Here is a 21,479-nt window from a genome sequence, read left to right as displayed (position 1 = left end):
TATTTATGAAGAGAAGTTGAATTGTTTTTGCTTTAAAGAGGGGAAGGAGGGAGTTACAAATAGCAAGGAATTCTACTTTAAATATATTTAAATAACATATAAATAGCACCCACTAAAACTATAAAAAGTTTCAGCACGCTACAAGCATTTAAATAATGTAATCGAATCATTTCTTTGGTTTGAATTGTTTTGCATGGACACGTTTTTGTGAAATAGTATCTAGATAGGTAAGATTTTTCTATCAAACTTGTTTATCATTCAGTTTATATTAAAGATTTGAAAGTACGGTTTAATATTGGCACCAACGTGAATATTAAAAAATTTGGCAACCATTTTTTCTTTAAAAATGTGACTAGTGTTTTCTCTTTTGTCGTGGGTGCGTTTACAAATGTACACATCACATTAAGGATATTTTTCTACCAGAGATGTGCTATGCTGCGAGGATGTACCTAATGGCTAAGCTATGAAACTATGTGATCGTTTTGCACTGATATTAAGCTATGTAGCTGGGCGAGTAAGATGCGCATGCTCGAGTATGCGATCTATCTATTTAAAAAGTATATCTCAAATGAACCCGTTTCCACCAGTGCTAAACAATGTGTACCAATAAATATAACTGATGGAAGCCAAACGCATCCACATCAACATTGCATATCACATCTCTAATGAAAAAACATCCTAAGACGTAGAACAAAAATTTATGGATCACACAAAGAGTATAAATAAAAACATATAACTATGCAAGAAAGTTGTTCAGCTTCATGGCTACACTGTATTAGTATTAGGTATGATGGGACTGATATACGCTGTGCGTTATAAAACTCCTTAAAAATTCATAAGAACAAAAAAAAAACAACTTACCAGGCTCATCAACTTTGTAGGACACATCGCAGGAACCATCCTTCCTGTCCTTGAAATCAATCTCAGCCTTGCTGGGACCTTCAAGGGAGATGGCGAGCTGACCAGCCCCAGCTTCACGGGTCCAGACGTTGAACTCGTTGAAGCGACCAGCCTCTCCTCTCTCCAACCCTGGACCACCAGCCTTGACTAAATGGGCTCCAGAATCCCTGAGGGGACCTACTGTGAACTGGAAGGGTGATCCTGAAATGGAATGAGGGTGATTAGAGGGTGGTAGTAATAAAATACAAACTATTTATTTTCCTACTTTTTTAAGGCAGTTTCTACTATTTTTGCTCTCTATTGACTAACAAGTGATTGATGATAACAGTTTAAGCCCGCTTCTCGCGCATGAGAGTGTGGCTTCAAAACCTACCAACGGCAAGTACCAATGTGACGTTTTCCGATTTTCCGTTATAATGTACTTTCTAAAACTACTAATGAAAACATCTTGGAAAACCTTGGTTTATAATTTCTAATTACAAGATTGAAATCGCCAACCCGCATTGGGCATGCGAGGTGATTAATGCTTAAAACCTTTTTCATGCAAGAAGATACCTTTGGTCAGTAGTGGCCACTTATAGGCTGTTGTTGTGACGTATAACACAGTTTCTCATTAATCAGAAATGTTGCTACTTACCAGGAATATGAATTTCCCTGTACTTGACAGAGACAGTGTGGACTCCCAACTCCTTAGGGACGAAGTGCACGGAGTACAGGCCATCCTCCACCTCCTGGATCTCAGCGTCCTCGGAGACACCACCAGGGCTGGTGACGGTGGCGGCCAGGTCGAAGGAGGTGATGCCTGTTGGGTTAATGAAGAAGTAATAAATGTACGTATGTAACTAATAGCTTGAACTACCAGCGGCTTCGCCCACGGTCCCGTGGAATTATTCCAGACCATAGGCTACCCCTGTTCCAAATTTCATCCGGATCTCTTCAGCCATTTTGACGTGATTGAGTAACTAACATACACATACACACAAACTTACAAACATTTGCTCGCTCGGCGTTACAATATTAATCGCTTGGCGAGTGTCGCCGAGCGAGTGTTATCTTTCATAGCTCTTGTCAACTTGACAAACTAGTGAAGCGAGCACTCGCCGGCAGTGTGAACAGTCAGCGATCAACTATTTGTATATGCATCTCTTTTGTTTACACGGAAAGTATATCTATTGTACGTTTCTTGAGCGAGAAAATAGCCGATAGTTAGTCGTTCACTCGCCGTTGGTGGGACAACTGCCTTAGACCAGCTTATAAAGGAACCTGTATTTCGTAAACTTCAAGCGTCAGCAACAGATCTAATTTAAACATGTAAGTCGTGGGACTTCCAACTTACCTGGCATTTTGAAGGTCAGCTTGCAGTTGGTGCCGACCTCCGTGAGAGGAGCAGGGTCCCTCTGCCTTTGGATCTTCTCTCTTTGCCTGTTGCTGCCCTCACCAGTGACCTGAGCATAACAGAAGATAATAAATTTAGAAGAAGCACACTGAGGGCGGTATTTCTGTCAATTATTCATAACAATTGGGGCCCATAAAATATCAGCACAAGGCAATGCCTTGCATATGCTGAACTGGTGCCATTTCACCACAGATAAAATTACGTACGCATGCATGTACATGCATTGACAAATTTTTGCTGTACCTACTTGTCATTTTTTTTTTTTTTGCGTGTGAAATAAATGTTTTATCTTTCTCTTTCTATATCGACATAAAACTCAAACATCGGATCCGAGGTCTGATCATTTGCTGTTACTCATCATTCAATCGAACAAGATGAGATTCAAAAAAACAAAAAGGATTTATAAGTAACCACTCAACCAAGGCAACTGAAACAACTTTACTCTTGCAAGACCTACCTTACAAAACCTTTCGTTTGCGGGTATATGAGACAACAATAGAATACACATTGTGTCTCGCACAGATCAGTGCTTCAGTATACGACGGGTTAATCATCTAATAATCTTGGTAGACTAACCTTAACAGTGAAGGGAGATCCCTCAACGTGATGGTCAGCGAACTTCAGGTTGACGATGTAGTATCCTGGCTCCGTGGGCTTGTAGCTGATGGCCAACACGCCATCCTTGCTGTCTGCGCACTGGATCTCAGCCTTGCTGGGACCTGGATGATTAGAGGAAAATGTGATACCAGGCTCCTGTTTTATGAAGAGTTAGATGGAGTAGCAGTAGTTGGAGAGTTTTTGGAGTATGATTGAGAATTTGTACTCAAACGTCAAGAAGATTTACTGAAAAACCCAACCCGAAGTTTAAAAAAAGATCTTCAAAGAGATAACATACAACGTCACGCCTTTTATCCCCGAAGGGGTAGGCAGAGGTGCACATTACGGCTCGTAATGCCGCTATACAATGTACACCCACTTTTCACCATTTGTGCTAAATAAGTCCCATGTAATAGAGGGTGAGCCTATTGCCATATACTGGGCACAATTCCAAACTCCTTGCTACTACTGTGAAATTTTCGAAAAACCGAAAAAAGCCCAGCAATATTTTGCACGACCCGGGAATCGAAACCGAGAACCCTTGACCGGTAGTCGCACTTGCAACCACTCGGCCAACGAGGCAGTCATCTTCAAAGAGCATATGAAAAATGGGTGCTGGTTCAAATCCTGATTTAATTCTACCACCAGACGTTTTTACTTCAGTTAAAATTAATTTTCCTTACCTTCGATGGAGAGTGAGAGACCACCGTAACCAGCGTTCCTGGTGTCTACGCTGAAGGTGTTCTCGGAGTGAGTCTTGCCCTCCTTCAGAGCGTCGCCGGAAACCTACGGAAGAACCATCATGAGTAGGGCAGAACTTATTATACATTTATTGAGGAGCGAACAAATTTATGTTGATGACCTATTCCACAATGCCTGGATGGCTGCTGTGCACCTAATTTTGAATATAAAACTACTAGTAATTTGTAGGAACTTTCTGCCACAATAATTTATTTATGAAGGTGGTCTTAAAAGAGGTAATGAAAGGATCACCTTTGAATTCTATGCTTTGGCTGATGACCGTGAATCTACTTCTATGCATTTTTTAAATTGGTTAACTTTAACAACTTAAAAGTATTTTCTGTTATTACAATCAAACACATTACGCAAAAGTCTTTAATACGAAAGAAATGAAATACTTTTTATTCCCCATAATGGTAAGCGGATTGACTACGTCCACTGTATCAGCAGCGTTCAGACTCATTATCACTTGGTTTTTTGGCATCGGCATTTCATATGATATTCGGTACGCATCGCATGTAGACATTGCCGATGAGCGGTCAGTACGATGCAGATCAGAATCTGTTACGTGTGATGCGTCCGATGCGTACAATGTAGACGCTTACCTTTAAACGCCTATAACTACACCTGCTAAACGCAACGAGGTTCGTAATCACCAATAAACTAATCACCAACCTTGACTTTCTTGGCATCACCAACTTCCTGAGCCAGTACGGTGATGTTGAACGGTGAGTTCTGGATGTGGACTCCCATCTTCTTCACGGAGACAATGTGCTGACCAGCCTCGCGAGGAGTGAAGCTGATGCCAATGTTGCCAGAGGGAAGACGCTTGAGGAAGCAGGGCTCTTCTAAGCCTGATGGTGCCTGGTGGAAAGAAGTGATAAATCTTAATTTTATATAACATTATAAATCACTAACATTTTGTTTTATCAGCTGTTCTGGTATATCAAAGTATACTACAAATATTGTCCCCATATAAAATATGTATATTATACGCAACGCCGCTATACAATGTACATACGCGTATTTAATTTGTGTTATAAGTCCCATGTAATAGGGGGTGAGCCTATTGCCATATAATTATTAGACACCATTCCAGACTCCTACTGCTACGCTGCTACTGAGAAATTTTCGGAAAACCGAAAAAACCTAGCAATACTTTGCACGACCCTGGAATCAAACTCGAGACCCCTTGTCCGAAGGTCGCACTTGCTACCACTTGACCAACGAGGCAATCTATTGAATTATAATGGAAAACAATATTTCTTTGATATTTTCTTTCTTATAATGTTGTTAATCTATCTGCAAACTTTACTAAAGGTCTAAATAAATAGCCGTCCATCTTTGTCACCAAAACACCTTACCTGGATGGAAGCATTGAGGGTACGGATGTCATTGTCGTTGATCTTGCCAGGGAGAGTGACTTCACTGCAGCTGCCCACAGAGATCTGGTTCCTCTTGCGACCCTCACCGGTGACCTGAAAGATAGAGAAGAGGAGCATGTAGATTCAAAAGCATATGTCACATCTATATCTCTCAAAGAAGTAGAAAAAGATACTAATAGAATTCCTATTTAAAGAAGAATAACTTTTCCATTTGTAAGAGAAATAGCTTGCAACGTTAAAGTCAAAACGCCTTTTATCCCCTAAGAGGTAGATCAGGTGCATATTACGACACGCAATGCTGTTTCATTTACAATTACAATAACTGGACTAATAACCACCAACCCGCCTCCTTTTAACTAAGAGTGAATTAAGCCATGAAAAAGTATCCTAAACTAACTTCTTGCAGCTTTACCATTAATCAGTTATTTAAAGCAAAATATCTTATGAATGTCATTTACAAGCTTAACGAATCCTTTAATTTTAAAAGAGGACAGTAACAACATCATTATCTACTTAATTGAGTTCATAGCAATTGTTTCCGGGATAAAATCATTACTAAAGAATAATTTAAGTAATTATTAAAAGACTCTAAGTACAACAGTAAGACTCTTTAAGTCCTTGACTGCCAATAGAAAACTGTTGAAAAAAATCATCAATGATGTTTACCTTAGCGGTGTAAGGGGATCCCTTGATGTGTTTGTCTCCGAACCTGACGGAGATCTTGTACTCTCCGGGAGCGGTGGGCAGGTACGACACGGAGACTGTTCCGTCTTTGTTGTCGTGGCATGTGATCTGGAAGAAGACCATAAGAAAATCCATGAAAATATTGTTAGTTGTAATACTAAAGGGAATGATTTGGCATAAGATGAAGATTTGTATTGAAAGAAACCGCACCAGAAATATCGAAAATAATTATTAGTTTTACTCGTTCTAAATATTTGTAACACGGCCGTCTAATCTTCAAAAAAGAAAAACCACCACATATTATTAAGTCATAAAAGGTGAGGTAACAGTTGTTTTATGTATTACTGGAAAATCAGGGCCAACCCTAAACTAGCCAGGAAAAGGTCTAAGGACCAAAAATAAGGCATAAAATACTTTCTAAAACTATACTGTAATGCCAACCAGTTTTTTATAGATCAACTTATCGATCTAATGTTTAAATTCTAATGCGATTATCATGAAGTTTATTCAAAAGAAGAGAGAGCTGAAGATCGAGCTCAGTGGCGTGCCACTGGAGAAGCCTATGTCCAGCAGTGGACGAGAACAGGCTAATGATGATGATTTTGATGATGATATTCAAACCCCTCACCTCAGCTTTGCTAGGTCCCTCCACAGCCATGGACAGTCCACCGGAGCCTGCTCCCTTGGTGCTGATGGTGAACTCGCTAGGCTCTCCACTCACACCGTTCAGGAGACCAGGACCGTATGCCGTCACATATCCTGATGATATGGAGTCGACGTGGAACTTGTAGGGTGAACCTAGAAATTGAAAATTTTAATTGTTAATCAATAAGTCTTGCTATAAGTAAATTTAAGTAATCATTGTTTCAAGTGAAAAGGCGAAGATTTAATTATATTATAAATGTAAAAGTTTGTTTGTTTGGATGTTTATTCGTCAATCACGCAAAAACTACTGTACGGATATTGATGAAATTAGCTGTACAGACAGGGTATTTAGGTACCGAAGCCGAGGCTAGTATAGTTAAAAAACTATAAAAATCCTTAAAACCATTTTCGAAATGACAAAATTGAATTGTCCGTCAACCTGCCAGCATCAATAAAGTTACTTGCTCGTTCCAAAACATAAATTGGTATGGAGAAGAACGAGAAAAAAAATCTCCATCGTTACGACTCTAAAATGTGGTGTTGGAGGAAAATGCTCGGTATTCACTGGACAGAGCGTCGGACCAACGAGTCTATACTAGCCGAACTCCAATCACCCATGAGGCTCACCACCATCTGAAAGAAGATTTTTTGACTTCTTTGGTCACATTGCCAGGAAGAGAGGTGATAATCTGGAAAAGTTGCTATCACAGGAAAGGTAGATGGATCAAGACCAAGGGGCAGGAGTCCGATGCGTTGGTCGGACCAAATCCGTGGCTCTCTTTATACGTAAAAATAATCCTTAAACAACCCTTTTTGAAACAACAAAATTGCATTGTGCATCAACCTGCCAGCATCAATAAAGTTACTTGCTCGTTCCAAAACATAAATTGGTATGGAGAAGAACGAGAAAAAAAATCTCCATCGTTACTCCTTTAAACAATTTTATTGATTCTACTACTTCATCTATTCCTAGATCAGCTAATCATTTCAGGCCCACCTTGTACATGTTCACCGTTGTACTTGACGAAGAGTTCGTGGACTCCCTCCTCTCGCGGCTCGTACTTGATGCTGACTGTTCCATCTCTGTTGTCTTCGATCTGGGGCTGGTCTATGTGGCCGGACGGCATTTTGACTTCAGCTGCAAGAAGGAAAGGATTCATGGTTAATTTGTGCTTGTTTAAAGGCAAACTGCCTGTTTGGGCCGTTAAATGCAACGTCACGCCTTTTATCCCCGAAGAAGTAGGCAGAGGTCTACATTACTGTACGAAATGTCACTATACAATGTACAACCACTTTTCACCATTTGTCTTATAAGTTCCATATAATAGGGAGTGAGCCTATTGCCATTTCAGACTAAGAAATTTTCGAAAAACTGTATAAAGCCCACTAATACATTGCCCGAACCGGGAATCGAACCCGAAAGACCACTCGACCAACGAGCTAGTCTGGGGCCATTTTAAAATTTATCCAAGACACTAATTTCAAGGTTTAAATTTCTATGATAAGGAACAGACAAAAGACTCCAAAGTAATTATTTTCAGCAATCATCTTTTCCTGTCTTTGGTTCATGTAAAAAAATTAATAGATCGAAAGAATATTGGAATGATTCAAATTATCAGAATCTAGAAAAAACTCATTGTATCATACTTTAAACATAAAAATATGATAAATTAATTAAGATTTAAAAAGTTTCAAGACACGTTAGCACTTTTTAATATCCATCTTATTCTATAAACAAGGGTCTTAAATAATACCTTGGTAACAAGGCTGAAACAGTTGACGGGAATCAAAATATCTGTACCGACGGACAAACTAATAAAATATATTTATGAATATCAAAAATAATATGTTTATATATAAGAAATATTCGTGTCACAACCTTGAGTTGAAGAAATGAGATGACCTTAAGATTTGTAGGATAGTTGAGTGAGATTTTCATAAAAAATCTCGTCGTAACGTCACGTCTTTTATCCTCGAAGGGGTAGGCAGAGGTGCACATTACGGCACGTAATGCTACTGTACAATGTACCTACACACACTTTTGACCGTCTGTATGTAACTCCCATGTAATAAGGTGTGAGCCTAATGCCATATACTGGTCACAATTCCTGACACAGTGCTACTACCGAGAATATTTAAAAAATCCGAAAAAGCTTTGCCCGTTCTGGGAATCGAACCCAGGAGTGTCAGACTTTTACTGGCTAAAACCAAACCGTTCCTCCTCCTACTTTTCGAGCGGGAGCCCCAGTAAACCGCTAGGCAGTTCGCAGCTCCGGATTTTATAGAACTGGATTTTTTTTTCTTTAAATGCTCTGCAGGATTTGAACCTACAGATAGTAATATCTGGTACAAGAACCGAGAAAAATGGTCCTATAACATTTCCCTATATTAAAAAAAAAACACAAAAAATACAGCATGTTAAAAAAAATACAAACCTCTTCTCGTGTCAATGTGGTACACACTAATGAAATTGAGCGGCGTAAAATTGTAACCGAAACCGTGTCTATTGAAACCAATCTTATGACATTCGCCGAAAACTATTGGTATCGCTTCCTTATCAACTTCTGATACGGAGAAGTATTTCCGAGTACCGTCAAAGTAAAATCTTGATACTTCTCGCCAAGTTTTCTCTTCTTTCTCGTTGTTACCAACGAGTGAGTTCCAGAGGTCACTTACAAACGCCATTTAAATAAGAATAGGTGTCTTCTATCACAAAAATAGTACCTATTAGTATTGTTTAGTGTTTATGTCAAAGTGTCATTGTTTTGTACTGTATTCTGTTTGTGTTATGTCTTGGTACCTGGTTTTGGAATAAAAAGATATGAATTTTGTTTTCGTTCGGTGCTACGAAATAATGTAGTTTTTTTTTATATACGAGTAGTGATATAAATACGGGGTTAAATAAACCTTCTCCGTGTGAGAAGAGAAAGATATAAACGCGTCAAAATCCGTATATTATTTAGTGGAGCCAAATGTCATGTATTTATTTAGGAATTAAAATGAACGTCAATTTATCTCTTTAATTCTCTACTAAGGATAAACGTTTTTCTCAACACACTAGCGCTTTGTGCACGATCTTTGAGGAAAGTGTATGCAATTTTTATTTGGTATAAGCCGATAAACGAGCATACTGATCACCTGATGGCAAGCAAAAAACGTCTACTATTTGACATAAAAATCTGATGACGTCATAACGCACTATTTCATACAAAACGCATAGAAAATATCGTTTTGACGTTTCGAAAAAGTATTAAATTTTACTAGTAGGAAACTAGCCTATTATCATTAAGAAATAAATAAGAATAAGAGTACATTACTAAATTACTAAATTTTTTGGTCATATTTTAGTGCTAATTATATAATTAATCCTGCGCAAAATAAAAATAAATAAGTATTATTTAGTACCCAACAATGTGAACAAATACAAAATACATAGATAGTTTGACTCATACGAAATATTATTTTAAAAGAACTATCTTTTTAACATAACATATAAATATAATAATATAATGATTCATTGCTTCGTCAATTTTCTACAGCTGTTCCCCAGATATATTTTCGAAAAGTTTTTACGAAACCAGTTCTTCGGGCATGTAATAAAATTAAATGCATGGAATCCGATTCGTCATAGCCTACGTACGCAGATATTTCAGCATTATAACATGTTAAAATAAAAAAACAAACGTCAAAACATTGAAGATAAATGATTTTGAAACATAAGTACGTTATAATAAGATTCTGAATTGTCTAAATAGAAGTATTTCATTGAATAATAAAATGTGAATTTTAAGCTATTGTTTTATTCTTTTATTACCTTATTTTATTTCATATTTTTATATTTACATCTTTTGAGGTTATTTTTGCGTCTCTACTTAAAAATGTATGTTGTCCGAACATCATACACATTTGAACGGAGAATTTTAATGTCTGTCTGTCTGTCTAACCTACATATTTACTAGTGTCGCAGTTATTTTAATATATAATAATTTATTTCCGGGCTTAAAAAAACGCTTTGAAGTGGAAAGCGGGTGTTCGGCCTGCTTCATTTACGTGAGGCCTAATTTATCTTCAGACTAGACATCTCTTATGATATTATTTTAGAAAATTTTATCGACTACTTCTACAAAACATCAATTTGTATGGAATATCCGGGGACACGGAATCCTTTGGGTATAATAGCACACACTGTTTATAATTTTAACATCGCAACGCATCATAAAAATAGTTGGCAACCCTTGTCGAGTTTTATATTAAAGAAAAAAAACCCGGACGTCTTGCGTCATATCGAAATGTTTATGACCTCTGGCCGATGACAATTTCATCGGTGGCCAGATGTCGTCAACCGTTTAACACTATTATATTTTTATAAATGGCCAATAAAATTATTTATTTAATCGTCGCTACATGATTTTTAGATATAAGGGCGTTATTAATAGTTTCCAAATACAATATATTAACACATAATTTTTATGTCGTATTTTATTTATAACCCACCTGTAACCCTGAGTCGTAAAATTTCGTAAAAATCTCTTTGACAACAAAAGTTTAAAAAGTAGTAAAAAAAATACGTTTATTGTTGCATCAGTTTGTAACTGTCGCAAGTATAATAATTTCGAAAAAAATATGATTTTTTCAATGTTTGAATCTATTTAGCAGAGATTTATGCCAATTTTTCTTTAGCATATTAAATATTTCCAGTTATAATAACGATTGCCACTTTACTACTGGACTTTTACGATGCAGTCCGACGAACGATGAGCACAGATTGAAAATTTATTTTTTATGCGTAAATTTCGTTGACGCATAAAAATAATAGCATAAATATTATTTATTTTTAGCCAACCAGCTGTTGACTGTTGTCGTTTTTATTTAATAAACAAAATGTCATATTTTTTCGTGTTAACTAAGCACTGTTTATGACATAGAATGACAATTCGTAATATTTTCTAGTAAACGTTTTTATTTTGCAATTTATACTGCTCTAAACTAATGATACTTATATTAAAAAAATTCAAGTTATTTGATACCTAGTACAGAAAAATTAAGGAAAGGAAAACCTCTAATACTCGCACAGCTACAAAGCTAAGTGTGAGGTGGAAACAGCCATGTGGCCGTTTCAGGTAACTATGTAGTTACACAGCTTAGCTATTACATCTTCATAGCTACATAGCCCATCTCTGGTGAAAAGGCAAGGTTTCCTATCCAGTGTAACGTGCTATAAGGAACTTCGTTCCAGAATAGAATAAATAAGTTGATAACTTGAGGAAAGTACCTCAATACTATCAATTAATTAAAGAAAAAAAGCAGGCGTGGTGCTACGCAGTTATTGCAAACATCAATCAAGTGTGACGCCAAACTGATATCTACATTACAGAAAATAATTACGAAGCACACATATATTATTAAAAACATCATTTTTAATGTTTTCCTGTCCAACAAAATGATCGTTTGCAAGAATTTCTTGGCAAACGTGTTCCCAATAAATTACTATCATAAATATTATCGATATGTCAGTCAATACGTCCAAACGTTGACAAGCTCTATTTCTAATTACATTGATTTTGAAGAAAATATTATTCTAGTAGCTTTTACTAGAGATTGAAATGTCGGATGGTTGCGAAACTGAAGATAATCGTTAATACAGGTCATGGATGTTCTCTGTGCCAATTCTGATGTCTAGATTAATTGGAGGTTACCTATGAAAAAGTGGTGAGAGAGGTCAAAGTTAAAATCATAAATTATAATAATTAAACAACATACAGTGTCAGCCATGTGCAACCTAACTACTGATGAATAACTAAGACATGTCGTAATTAAGTTATTAATCATCATTACAGATTAAAATAAATAATTTGACTGCACGATTGGTACGGTGGCTGGGCACCAGGCTGTCGCATAACGTGTGGCGGGTTCAATTCCCGCACTGAACAATTCTTTGTGTGATCCACCAATTATTGTTTCGGGTCTGAGTGTCATGTGAACTTGTGTTTGTAAACGCACTTACGCCACAGGAGAAATTACCAGTGTAGGGCAATGTTTTAAAAAATATTTAAGCATTTTGGTTACTAACGATTACAAGATTACTTTTGATAACAAATTTTTTTAAGGGGAGAAAATCATCCAATTATTTCTCCCGCCTTGGGCGAGGCGAAAAGGAGTGTCAGACTCTTAGTGACTAAAAACCACACCATTCCTATTCTTGCTTTCCGAACCGCAGCCCCGGTAAACCCGCTAGATAGTCCGCAGTTCTAGATAATTTACCCATGTTCCAAGTTTTATCTCTTCCCCTTCAGCCATTATGATGTGAAGGAGTCACAAACAAACATACATACAAACTTTCACATTTATAAGACAAGTGCATCCTATAAACTTTAGATACCAAACTAAAACACTAACATCACAGAAATGTTTTAAAAATCTTTACACCTACTACAACTTCTGTCACTCATCAGTTCGCATAAAGTGTATTTTAAAACGTCTACATTATGCATATATAATGTATTATGTATTTCAAATACATATGTAATGTTGAATCACTGCTTTCGAATCAGCATTCTTCATATAAATCTTAAATTGACGTAACGATGTTTCAGGCATTTTGTGCAATGTAGGTACCTAATTCTCGTCTATATTATATAGGTATGCGAAAGTTTGTGTGTTTTTTATCAAGCCGAACAAACAAACAAGTAATACATAAAACATATTTTTTGTTTATTAAATAGTTTTTTAGTGTGTATGAAGATGCAGGTTCGAAACCTACCAACGGCAAGGTACCAATACGACGTTTTCCGAGTTATAATATGTACTTTCTAAGATTATTTAGACACCACTGACAAACGGTGAAGGAAAATATCGTGAGGATTTTAATTTCTAATTATAAGTTTCAAATCGCCAACCGAGCCTAATGCTCAATGCGAGCAACCGTGATGCTCAAACCTTCTCCGTGCGAGAAGAGGGCTTTGGTCAGCAGTGGCTTTTTTAGTAGGACAAGCCCGCCACAACCTCCCATACCGCTCCTGTAAGCCAGGATCTACAGTACATACAGCAGTGGCCACTTACAAGCTGTTGATGTGAGGTACGTTAGAATCAAAACTACAATATCTACATACATTCTTGTCATAACTAGGTCAAAACTATTAGAAAAATCAAAATAAAACGTAAAATATGACCGATCTCTTTGATTCCCGCTAAAAACGTTTGATGCTTTGATATAAGCCCACGTTATGTGTAAAATACGACCTCCATTTTACTTTGAACATCTACAAATTTTTATTTTAATAAAACACAAACGATTATGAGATTATGTATGTATTATGTATGTTTCTTCCAGTAAAATTGGACATATCTCATCATAATCATCAGCCGTAAAACGTTCACTGTTGATTAAAGGTCTCCCCAATTTAGCAAAGGCCTCCCCTGAACAAAAGCCTCCACCTTAACAAACATCGACATAATTATCTAATGTACCCAAACCTAAATCACGTCATTAAACCAGCTCCATGGTACCATAATATTATATGGTCACCTAATCCACATACAATAGCCAAGTTTCATGATGATACAACAACTAGTTCTCGTATTTCCATGGGATAAGAAGTATCCTATCACCTAAGTCAGCTCAAACCCTATCTGTATAACAAATTTCATAAAAATCCGTTCAGAAGTTTTTGCGTAATTGACGGACAAACCTTCATAATATGCATTAGTGTGATTAGAAGTGAGTGTAATTCAGATTCTTAGATTTTATTACATAGTCCGTACACTTACAGGTCAGTAACTCAGTAACGTCACGCCTTTCATCCCCAAAGGGGTAGACAGATCGCACATAACGGTACGTAATACAATCAATGTACACACACTTTTCACCACTTCCAGGTCCACCTAATAAAAGGGTGTTGAAAAGAAGCAATCGCATATAAAGAAAACACAGGTGGTTAAAAAAAAATCTATTTGTCTGTCGTACAATTAAACAGGTGTTAAATGTTGATAGATTAAACCACATTTGTAGGCAAAGTACTGTTTAAGATCGGAATCTACAATGTTTGGAAAGGTTACCGTTTAAAATAGATCATGCTGTATACCTTAATGGATTCTCTAGGCCTCTGTAAAGGTGGTCTCGATTCATATAATCATCATAAAATTCAGTGATATAATAATATTATAATAATAGGTAAGATTCGTAGCAATTAGCGTTCCGTTGTCTCTGCCTACCCCCATGTGATACAGGTGTAAGGTTAAATATGTAATAGGTATATGATTGTATTGCGTGAGTCTACTACCTTCCTCGATAAGTAAACTATCCAACTCAAAAAGTCTTAGATAATTCGAGCCAGTAGTTGCAGAGATTAGCGCGTTCAATCACACAAAATCTTAAACTTTATAATATTAAGTATAGATTTGTAATACCAATTGGTTTATATTAATAGATGTGCCAAATTAATTAATTTGATATTAAATAAAGGCACAGATGTATGACTTCTAATTATTTTTACAAATCTGTTTTTCATATGTCATCGTGGTGGAAAAATTTGATGGCTCGTTTAAAAGTAATTTGTTAGACTTGTTTTTATTTGTGCAATTAATTCTTGTTAATCATTAATTCTGATGACATTTCATGACGATGTTCTAGTACATATGTAGTGGAATTTATTGGTATTTTTTCAAAATAATTTTCCAACAACATTTGAGTATTTCTCTGCTCCGTACCCATTTTTATTTATTCTCCTTCTCGCGTCACTCATAGAGGAGTCATTTGATGACGGTCCTTTATCCCCATAAAATAGGCACAATTCTCAGTTTTTCCTAAGGTTTAAGTTTCAGAACTGGTTAAAGCATACTATATTCCTTTGAATTTTAACAAATAAGACTTCTGGAAATCGAAGCTATTATCATGATTAGCCTGTCTTTTTTTTAAGGGAGGAAAATCATCCAAGGACTTCTTCTGCCTGAAGCGAGAGGGTGTCAGACTCGTACCGACTAAAAACCACCCCGTTCCTACTCCTGCTTTTCGAGCAGGAACCCGGTAACCCGCTAGTCCGCAACACAATTAGCCTGACTATATACCTCACGTCTACGTCCACTCGAAATAAAAGCTAAACAGAGAATGTTTTGAACTGAATGAAAATATAAAGTTAAGTGGAAGATCATAGAGAACCATTAACAAAACTAACTGTTACTACTTCTTAGTAATTAGTGTAAGCACTATTTCAGTTACAATAAAGTTTCACGCCGTTGACAGTGGCTGTAAAATGCCGGCTAGATTTACTCTTATGACTACCTCTCTAGTGATGGGGTGGTGTCGATTATTATTTTTATCGATAATTTTCAGTTATCAGGTTATGAGTCCCCGTAGTAATAAGTCAATGTATCTTATACATATGTAAGTGTGAAATCAATAATATATGCATAATTAAGTATAATTCAATAAAGGGCAGGATTATTTGAACATTCGTGACTATCAATTCTCTCTGTAAATACCTTCGACAATACAACCAATATAATATGAGAATTATGTTATTGTATGGAAATACTAAGTCTGGAATTAATTATTGTTATTTTTTGCTTAGTCTTTATTTTGTTTTGTTAAAAATTAGCAACAGGTTCTTAAGATTTTTTTACCGTAACATTATTATTCTTTATAAAATACATGACGTCACACGAAAACATAACAATATGAAAACTTAGTGCTAATTATTTAATAATTTTACGTTAATTAATGTTACTCGACATCTACACAGAACGTCACTACATTACATACATAATTTCATTCAGAAATAACGCTAGAAAACATGAAAGTGAACTCAACGCACAAACTGACAAACATACGGATAAATATAATTATTATTATCTACGTTAATTTCATGAAATGCAAAGTTCAAACAAAACATGTTTATTCAAGAATATTATATTTTTGAATACATGCATATTATTACAACACTATTTCTGGGCTTATTTGCTGACTGGTTGAAATCAAGGAAAGGTGTATTTTTTACGAGTAAGTAATAAGTAGTAGACAGTAGCAACAAATTTTGTAGCCTGCCTGTAGTAAGCAGACACCTTATTCTTATTTTGAGGGGAAATTCTTCTCCTACTTTAGGTAAAGCGAGAGAGAGTGTCAAACTCTTACTGACTAAAAACCTTCTCCTGGCACGAGCCTATTATAAGCATAATAAGCTCGTGTAATTAATATAAAAAAAACTATTCTTTAGTAACGATTTTGTTCCGAAAACAATTATTGAGGACTGAGTTAAGTAACTATTAAATGACTCTGACTCTGAGTAAGTATATGAACAATCTATTAACTCATAGTAAAACTATCTAATTGTGCCTACATATATTTTTCCAGATGTTGTGGTAACGCCACTAACACACTTGTAATAAAGGTTTTAGCAGAATGTGTATTTAGGTAATAAAAAGCTAACGAATGCTCGTACTAAACTTTACAAGTTAAATGCTGATTTGAAAAATATATATTATATTCTCGAATAACTCTAGAATGATAATGTAACCAAGAATTGTATTGTGAATCGCCTGCGTGAGAAGTGGGTATCCTAAACCTACGGACCACCACGACGTCCAATACTTTATTTTATCCTCGAAGGGGTATGCAGAGGTGCATATTACCACACGTAATGCCGCTATATAATGTACACACACTTTTCACCACTCATGAAATAAGGGGTGAACCATTGCCATAAATACTCGGCACAATTCCAGACTCCTTGGTACTACTAAGAAATTTACGAAAAAACTAAATTTGCATTACTGGGCTATTTTCCGTTTTTCTTGTCGAACCCGAGACCCTTTGTCCGGTAGCCGCATTCGCGTATTATCTAACAAAATATTAACCTAACCACTAAAATTCTAAATAGCGTTAAAATTCAACGTGTTACCAACAACTTGTACAATGGTTTTTATAGACTAATCTTTATAGCCGACAAATTATGACAAAGAATTCGTACAATGCGATTTTAAGAATGTTTTCCACATAAAATACGCTGACATGTCAACATGTAGTATAATAGACATCTGTATGACATTTTATCGTAAAGAAACAAAGTGACATGTGTTAATGTCATTATAAATTGTCACAATAGAGTCGGGATTTTGTCTTTTGTTTTGTTTTTTTTTTTTATTGTGAGAATGTTTCTCAATTTGTTTTGTTATGCGTCGTTGGTGGTCGTAAATCGTAAATGCGATTAATTTTATGATTGTTATTGACATTAGATTTCGTAATAAAACTGAGCTAATGAAAAGGTCGTGGTGGCCCGGAGGTTAAGACGTCTTCTCCTCGAACAAGAGGACGCGAGTTCGAAACCTACCAACGGCAAGTACGAATGTGACTTTTTCCGAATTATACATATATTTCCTAAGATTATTTAGACACCACTGACAAACGATGAAGGAAAATATCTAGAGAAAAGCTGGGCTTATAATTTCTAAGTTTGAAATTGCCTAACCAGCAATGAGCAAACGTGATGATTAATGCTCAAACTTTCTCCGTATGAAGGCCTTTGGTTAGCAGTGGCCACTTATCTATACACTGTTAATATCCGATGATGTGGGCACAATTCTATATTGATAAGTTTTGGATTACCACAACACCTATTGCCTTAAAGTGGGCACAATTCCAGACTCCGTGCTATTGCTGATAAATGCTTCATTTTGCATAAACACTTCGTTTGAAATTAAACAAATTATCGCCGGGAGCTCATTAAAATAATATCATCATTAACTTTATATGACATTTTCATAATTACACGTCACTCTCGTATATATATTAATGTGAGATATTAAATCTGTAAGTTTGTCTGACCGTCTGACCTAGTAATGATGAGTGTTAGAGTTATTTGCCTAGTTTTTTTTTCAGAGATATGTATTTTTCTTGTAATTCTAGAATATGGTACGGTAATTTGTAGTAAAGACACAATATAGTAGATATATAAATAATTGATTATAAAGCAAAAGACAGGTCTTGCTGGCTTGCTATATTTCATTAGGTTAGGTTAGAGTAGGTACCAAAAAGGTCTAGATAGATGTTGAAATTAAAAATCAAAAAACACGTGTAAACCACTAGTCAAGTTATCAATTCACATTTTCATTGGTAAAATCATCTAACGACTCCTCCCGCCCTGTGTAAGGCGAGAGGAAATGTCAGACTTACTGACTACCAACCACCCCGTCCCTGCTCCTGCTTCGAACCCGAACCCCGGTAACCCTTGCGATTCTCCGCTGGCCCGAATTTCTTATAATTATTATTAGATAGATGCTCACCCATCTATAATATTACCTTAAAAACTTAGCTTAACCTTGAAATAAAGACGAATTTAAAATGTCTGTAAACGTTTTTCCAACCGATTGCCGAAACAATATCACTTGCACGAATCGTCACGGTAGTTTACCGGTTCGATTCCGGCCCGTGAACGATAACATTATGCACGGATCAATTGGATATTTAAATTGCAATAAGTATTTGTTTATTTGATTTAGTTTTTTGTGAGGTAAATCAGAGTTAGAGGTCAATTTTGAAAGTGTTATAATTTTATTTACAAACAAACTAAATAACTATTAAGTGAATCATTTTGACGTTTTAACCCTTGCGGTGACAGCAGAATAGTACACATTTGTCACTATCCTTCAATTTATACTCCGATTTGTCGTTTCTAATTACCGTGACCATGTGAACCTTTTTAAGTGTGGGAGAGCCATGCTTCGGCACGAATGGGCCGGCTCGGCTGGAGTGATACCACGGCCTCACAGAAAACCGCCGTGATACAACGCTTGTGTTGTGTTTCGTTGTGTGAATGAAGTTACCGGACGCCAAATTACCCCAATCTTCCCAATCTCCGATTATTCAATAACCCTTAAATTCCTAACCCCCAAAAGGCCAGCAACGCACTTGTAACGCCTCTGGTGTTTTGGGTGTCCATGGGCGACGGCTATTACTTACCCTCAGGTGACCCGTCTGCACGTTTACCGGCTTTTACCAAAAAAACTTAATAATTTTGCTTTTTTAATCCGTAGGGTATCGGCAGAATAATACGCATTTGTGACTATCCCGCCTGACCTTTTTACGTCTCGTAAGTAGCGACGAAGAAGTTTCGCGTGTACTATAACAATTATAAGCGGTTTTGTTTAAGCCTTGGTATGTCGGAACGCAGATCTACGCGAGACACAATGTGTTTTCTATTGTTTCTCATATACCGACAGACAAGAGGTTAAGTCAAAACAAAAATGGCCACGGCAATTAGAAACGTCAAACTCACATTATCAACGCTCTATCAAGCTCACAGCACATTACATATGACAAACACACGAAACATCATCCTGTATCTTAATATTACATCTGACGTATAATATTTTGCGCAAGCGCAAGTCGAGGGCGATTTTAATTCTGGAAACTGGAGCAGATTTCTAAGATATGCCGCACACATACGCACGTGTATACTTAACATATAGCTTTAGTATTTATTTAATGAAGTTTGAGTAACTGACAGCTGAGAAAAAAAAATGCATTATCACTACATAGTACAAAATAAAGTCGCTTTCTCTCTCCCTATGTCCATTTGTATGCTTCAATTTTTAAACAAACAAATAGTCACTTATAACTTTCGTTCTACAACATTAATTATTATGTTATCGGTTTATTCACGTAACTGTTTGACAAGGAACACGGCTTTACTTTTTTTTAAAAGAGTAACTTGTTTTTTAAGGATAGAGTTTCTTTCTCATTCTTCTCCATTCGAAGCTACATTTTGGAACTAGCAGTTAGCTTCACTGACAGACAGACTGTAGGAAAATTCAATTTGACGTTTCAAAAGTGCCTAATTTAGGATAAATAGAAATTAACGCTTTGACTTTGATTAAAAAAATTCACATAGCAAAACTTAAACCAAAATTTTGCTCCCCCCAAAACCCAAGGCCATTCGTAAACCAACAGCTTATACTCATACTGACCCACTTGACACTAAATCAACATAAATTAACACAACAAAAGTATACATCAGAAGTCCAATATCAACTAATCATTGCAAAAGCACTTTCCATACCAATATGACACATCCATTACCGACACAGGATTCATAACTACTGTCACACTCAACGAGACTTCAGTTCATCTAAGTGTACCATATGATAAATGGGCTAATATTTCTGGCTTGTGTCTACGTCATGACATCATGTGTTTTGACGAAGCAATTTCAAGGATACCAGTGGTTCCGCAGTCAGAATATGATTTAGGAGTACTCTTTTAAAGTGTCGAGGTAAACATAGTCATACGGTTTGGTTTTGATGTATGAGTGGTGTTGCATGTGGCTGATGTCACTATGTAGAATCATACAAAGTCGCTTTGCGCTGTCTGTCTCTATGTATGCTTAGATCTTTAAGTCTTTGACTGCCAATAGAAAACTGTTGAAGGCAAATCCTCCGCTAACGTCGGGCACCGGTGACTACCACGGCGTTCAATGTATTAAATTGCGTTACGGATTTTTATGCGGTTTTTTTTTTGTAAATTCCAGAGGATGGATTATATGTGTAATAATATCCTACACCAAGCTGCTGGTGGGTGGAGCTGCTAGTTAATAATTATAACCAATTTCAATCTGAAATCTGCGCATAAAGATAGATTTTTGACAATCGTTTCATGGAATTTCTGTTAAAATTTTAGATCGATGTAAAGATTTACAGAAGAGTTAAGATCAGTTATTCATTTCGGCCATCATCAAAATCATTCAATCACTTCTTGGGCGAGGCGAGAGAGAGTGTCAGACTCTAATTGACTAAAAACCACCCCGTTCCTACTCCTGCTTTTCGAGCTGGAGCCCCGGTAAACCCGCTAGGTAGTCAATGGTAACATGGAGTCTGGAATTGTGCCCTATTACGTGGGACTTATAACACAAATGGTGAATAGTGAGTGTGCATTATACAGTGGCATTACGTATTGTGCAGGTGCAACTTTACTTATAATTGTACAAGTGGGTAATAATTTACTAGGTTAATTCGTCTGACTAACGCCCGAATACTGAAATGCTACTCAATTTTAAGTTGTACTTAAATATCGTGCTATCTCTGTCATTTTATAAAGAATTGATAGCGACAGAACTAGTTTTGAGAGCGTCTTAAAATTGAGTAAC

The 21,479-nt window shown here is 36.4% G+C and overlaps 1 protein-coding gene across 14 annotated transcripts in view; it reads right to left on the bottom strand.

Annotated features, from left to right (window-relative positions):
• Nucleotides 1-21,479, bottom strand: part of LOC118280617 (filamin-A) — a 111,804-nt gene that overhangs the window by 17,188 nt on the left and 73,137 nt on the right. For 8 of the 14 annotated variants that reach the window (XM_050699544.1, XM_050699542.1, XM_035600829.2 and 5 more), the window contains 10 exons: nucleotides 7,346-7,486; nucleotides 6,332-6,501; nucleotides 5,686-5,811; nucleotides 4,999-5,112; nucleotides 4,310-4,498; nucleotides 3,577-3,679; nucleotides 2,873-3,015; nucleotides 2,237-2,345; nucleotides 1,538-1,702; nucleotides 862-1,101 (listed from right to left, as the gene is read on the bottom strand). In XM_050699544.1, the coding sequence (XP_050555501.1) occupies nucleotides 862-1,101; nucleotides 1,538-1,702; nucleotides 2,237-2,345; nucleotides 2,873-3,015; nucleotides 3,577-3,679; nucleotides 4,310-4,498; nucleotides 4,999-5,112; nucleotides 5,686-5,811; nucleotides 6,332-6,501; nucleotides 7,346-7,475 (1,489 nt within the window). In that variant the 5' untranslated portion in view covers nucleotides 7,476-7,486. Of the gene's footprint in view, nucleotides 1-861; nucleotides 1,102-1,537; nucleotides 1,703-2,236; nucleotides 2,346-2,872; nucleotides 3,016-3,576; nucleotides 3,680-4,309; nucleotides 4,499-4,998; nucleotides 5,113-5,685; nucleotides 5,812-6,331; nucleotides 6,502-7,345; nucleotides 7,487-8,783; nucleotides 9,149-21,479 lie in introns of all 14 variants that reach the window. The other 6 variants (XM_035600821.2, XM_035600822.2, XM_050699541.1 and 3 more) reach the window with 2 other exon arrangements.

This window comes from Spodoptera frugiperda, chromosome 16 (genome assembly GCF_023101765.2).
Source record: "Spodoptera frugiperda isolate SF20-4 chromosome 16, AGI-APGP_CSIRO_Sfru_2.0, whole genome shotgun sequence".
Taxonomy (NCBI): Eukaryota; Metazoa; Arthropoda; class Insecta; order Lepidoptera; family Noctuidae; genus Spodoptera; species Spodoptera frugiperda.
Note: the sequence above shows the minus strand (reverse complement) of the source record. Positions and strands in the feature narration are given on the sequence as shown.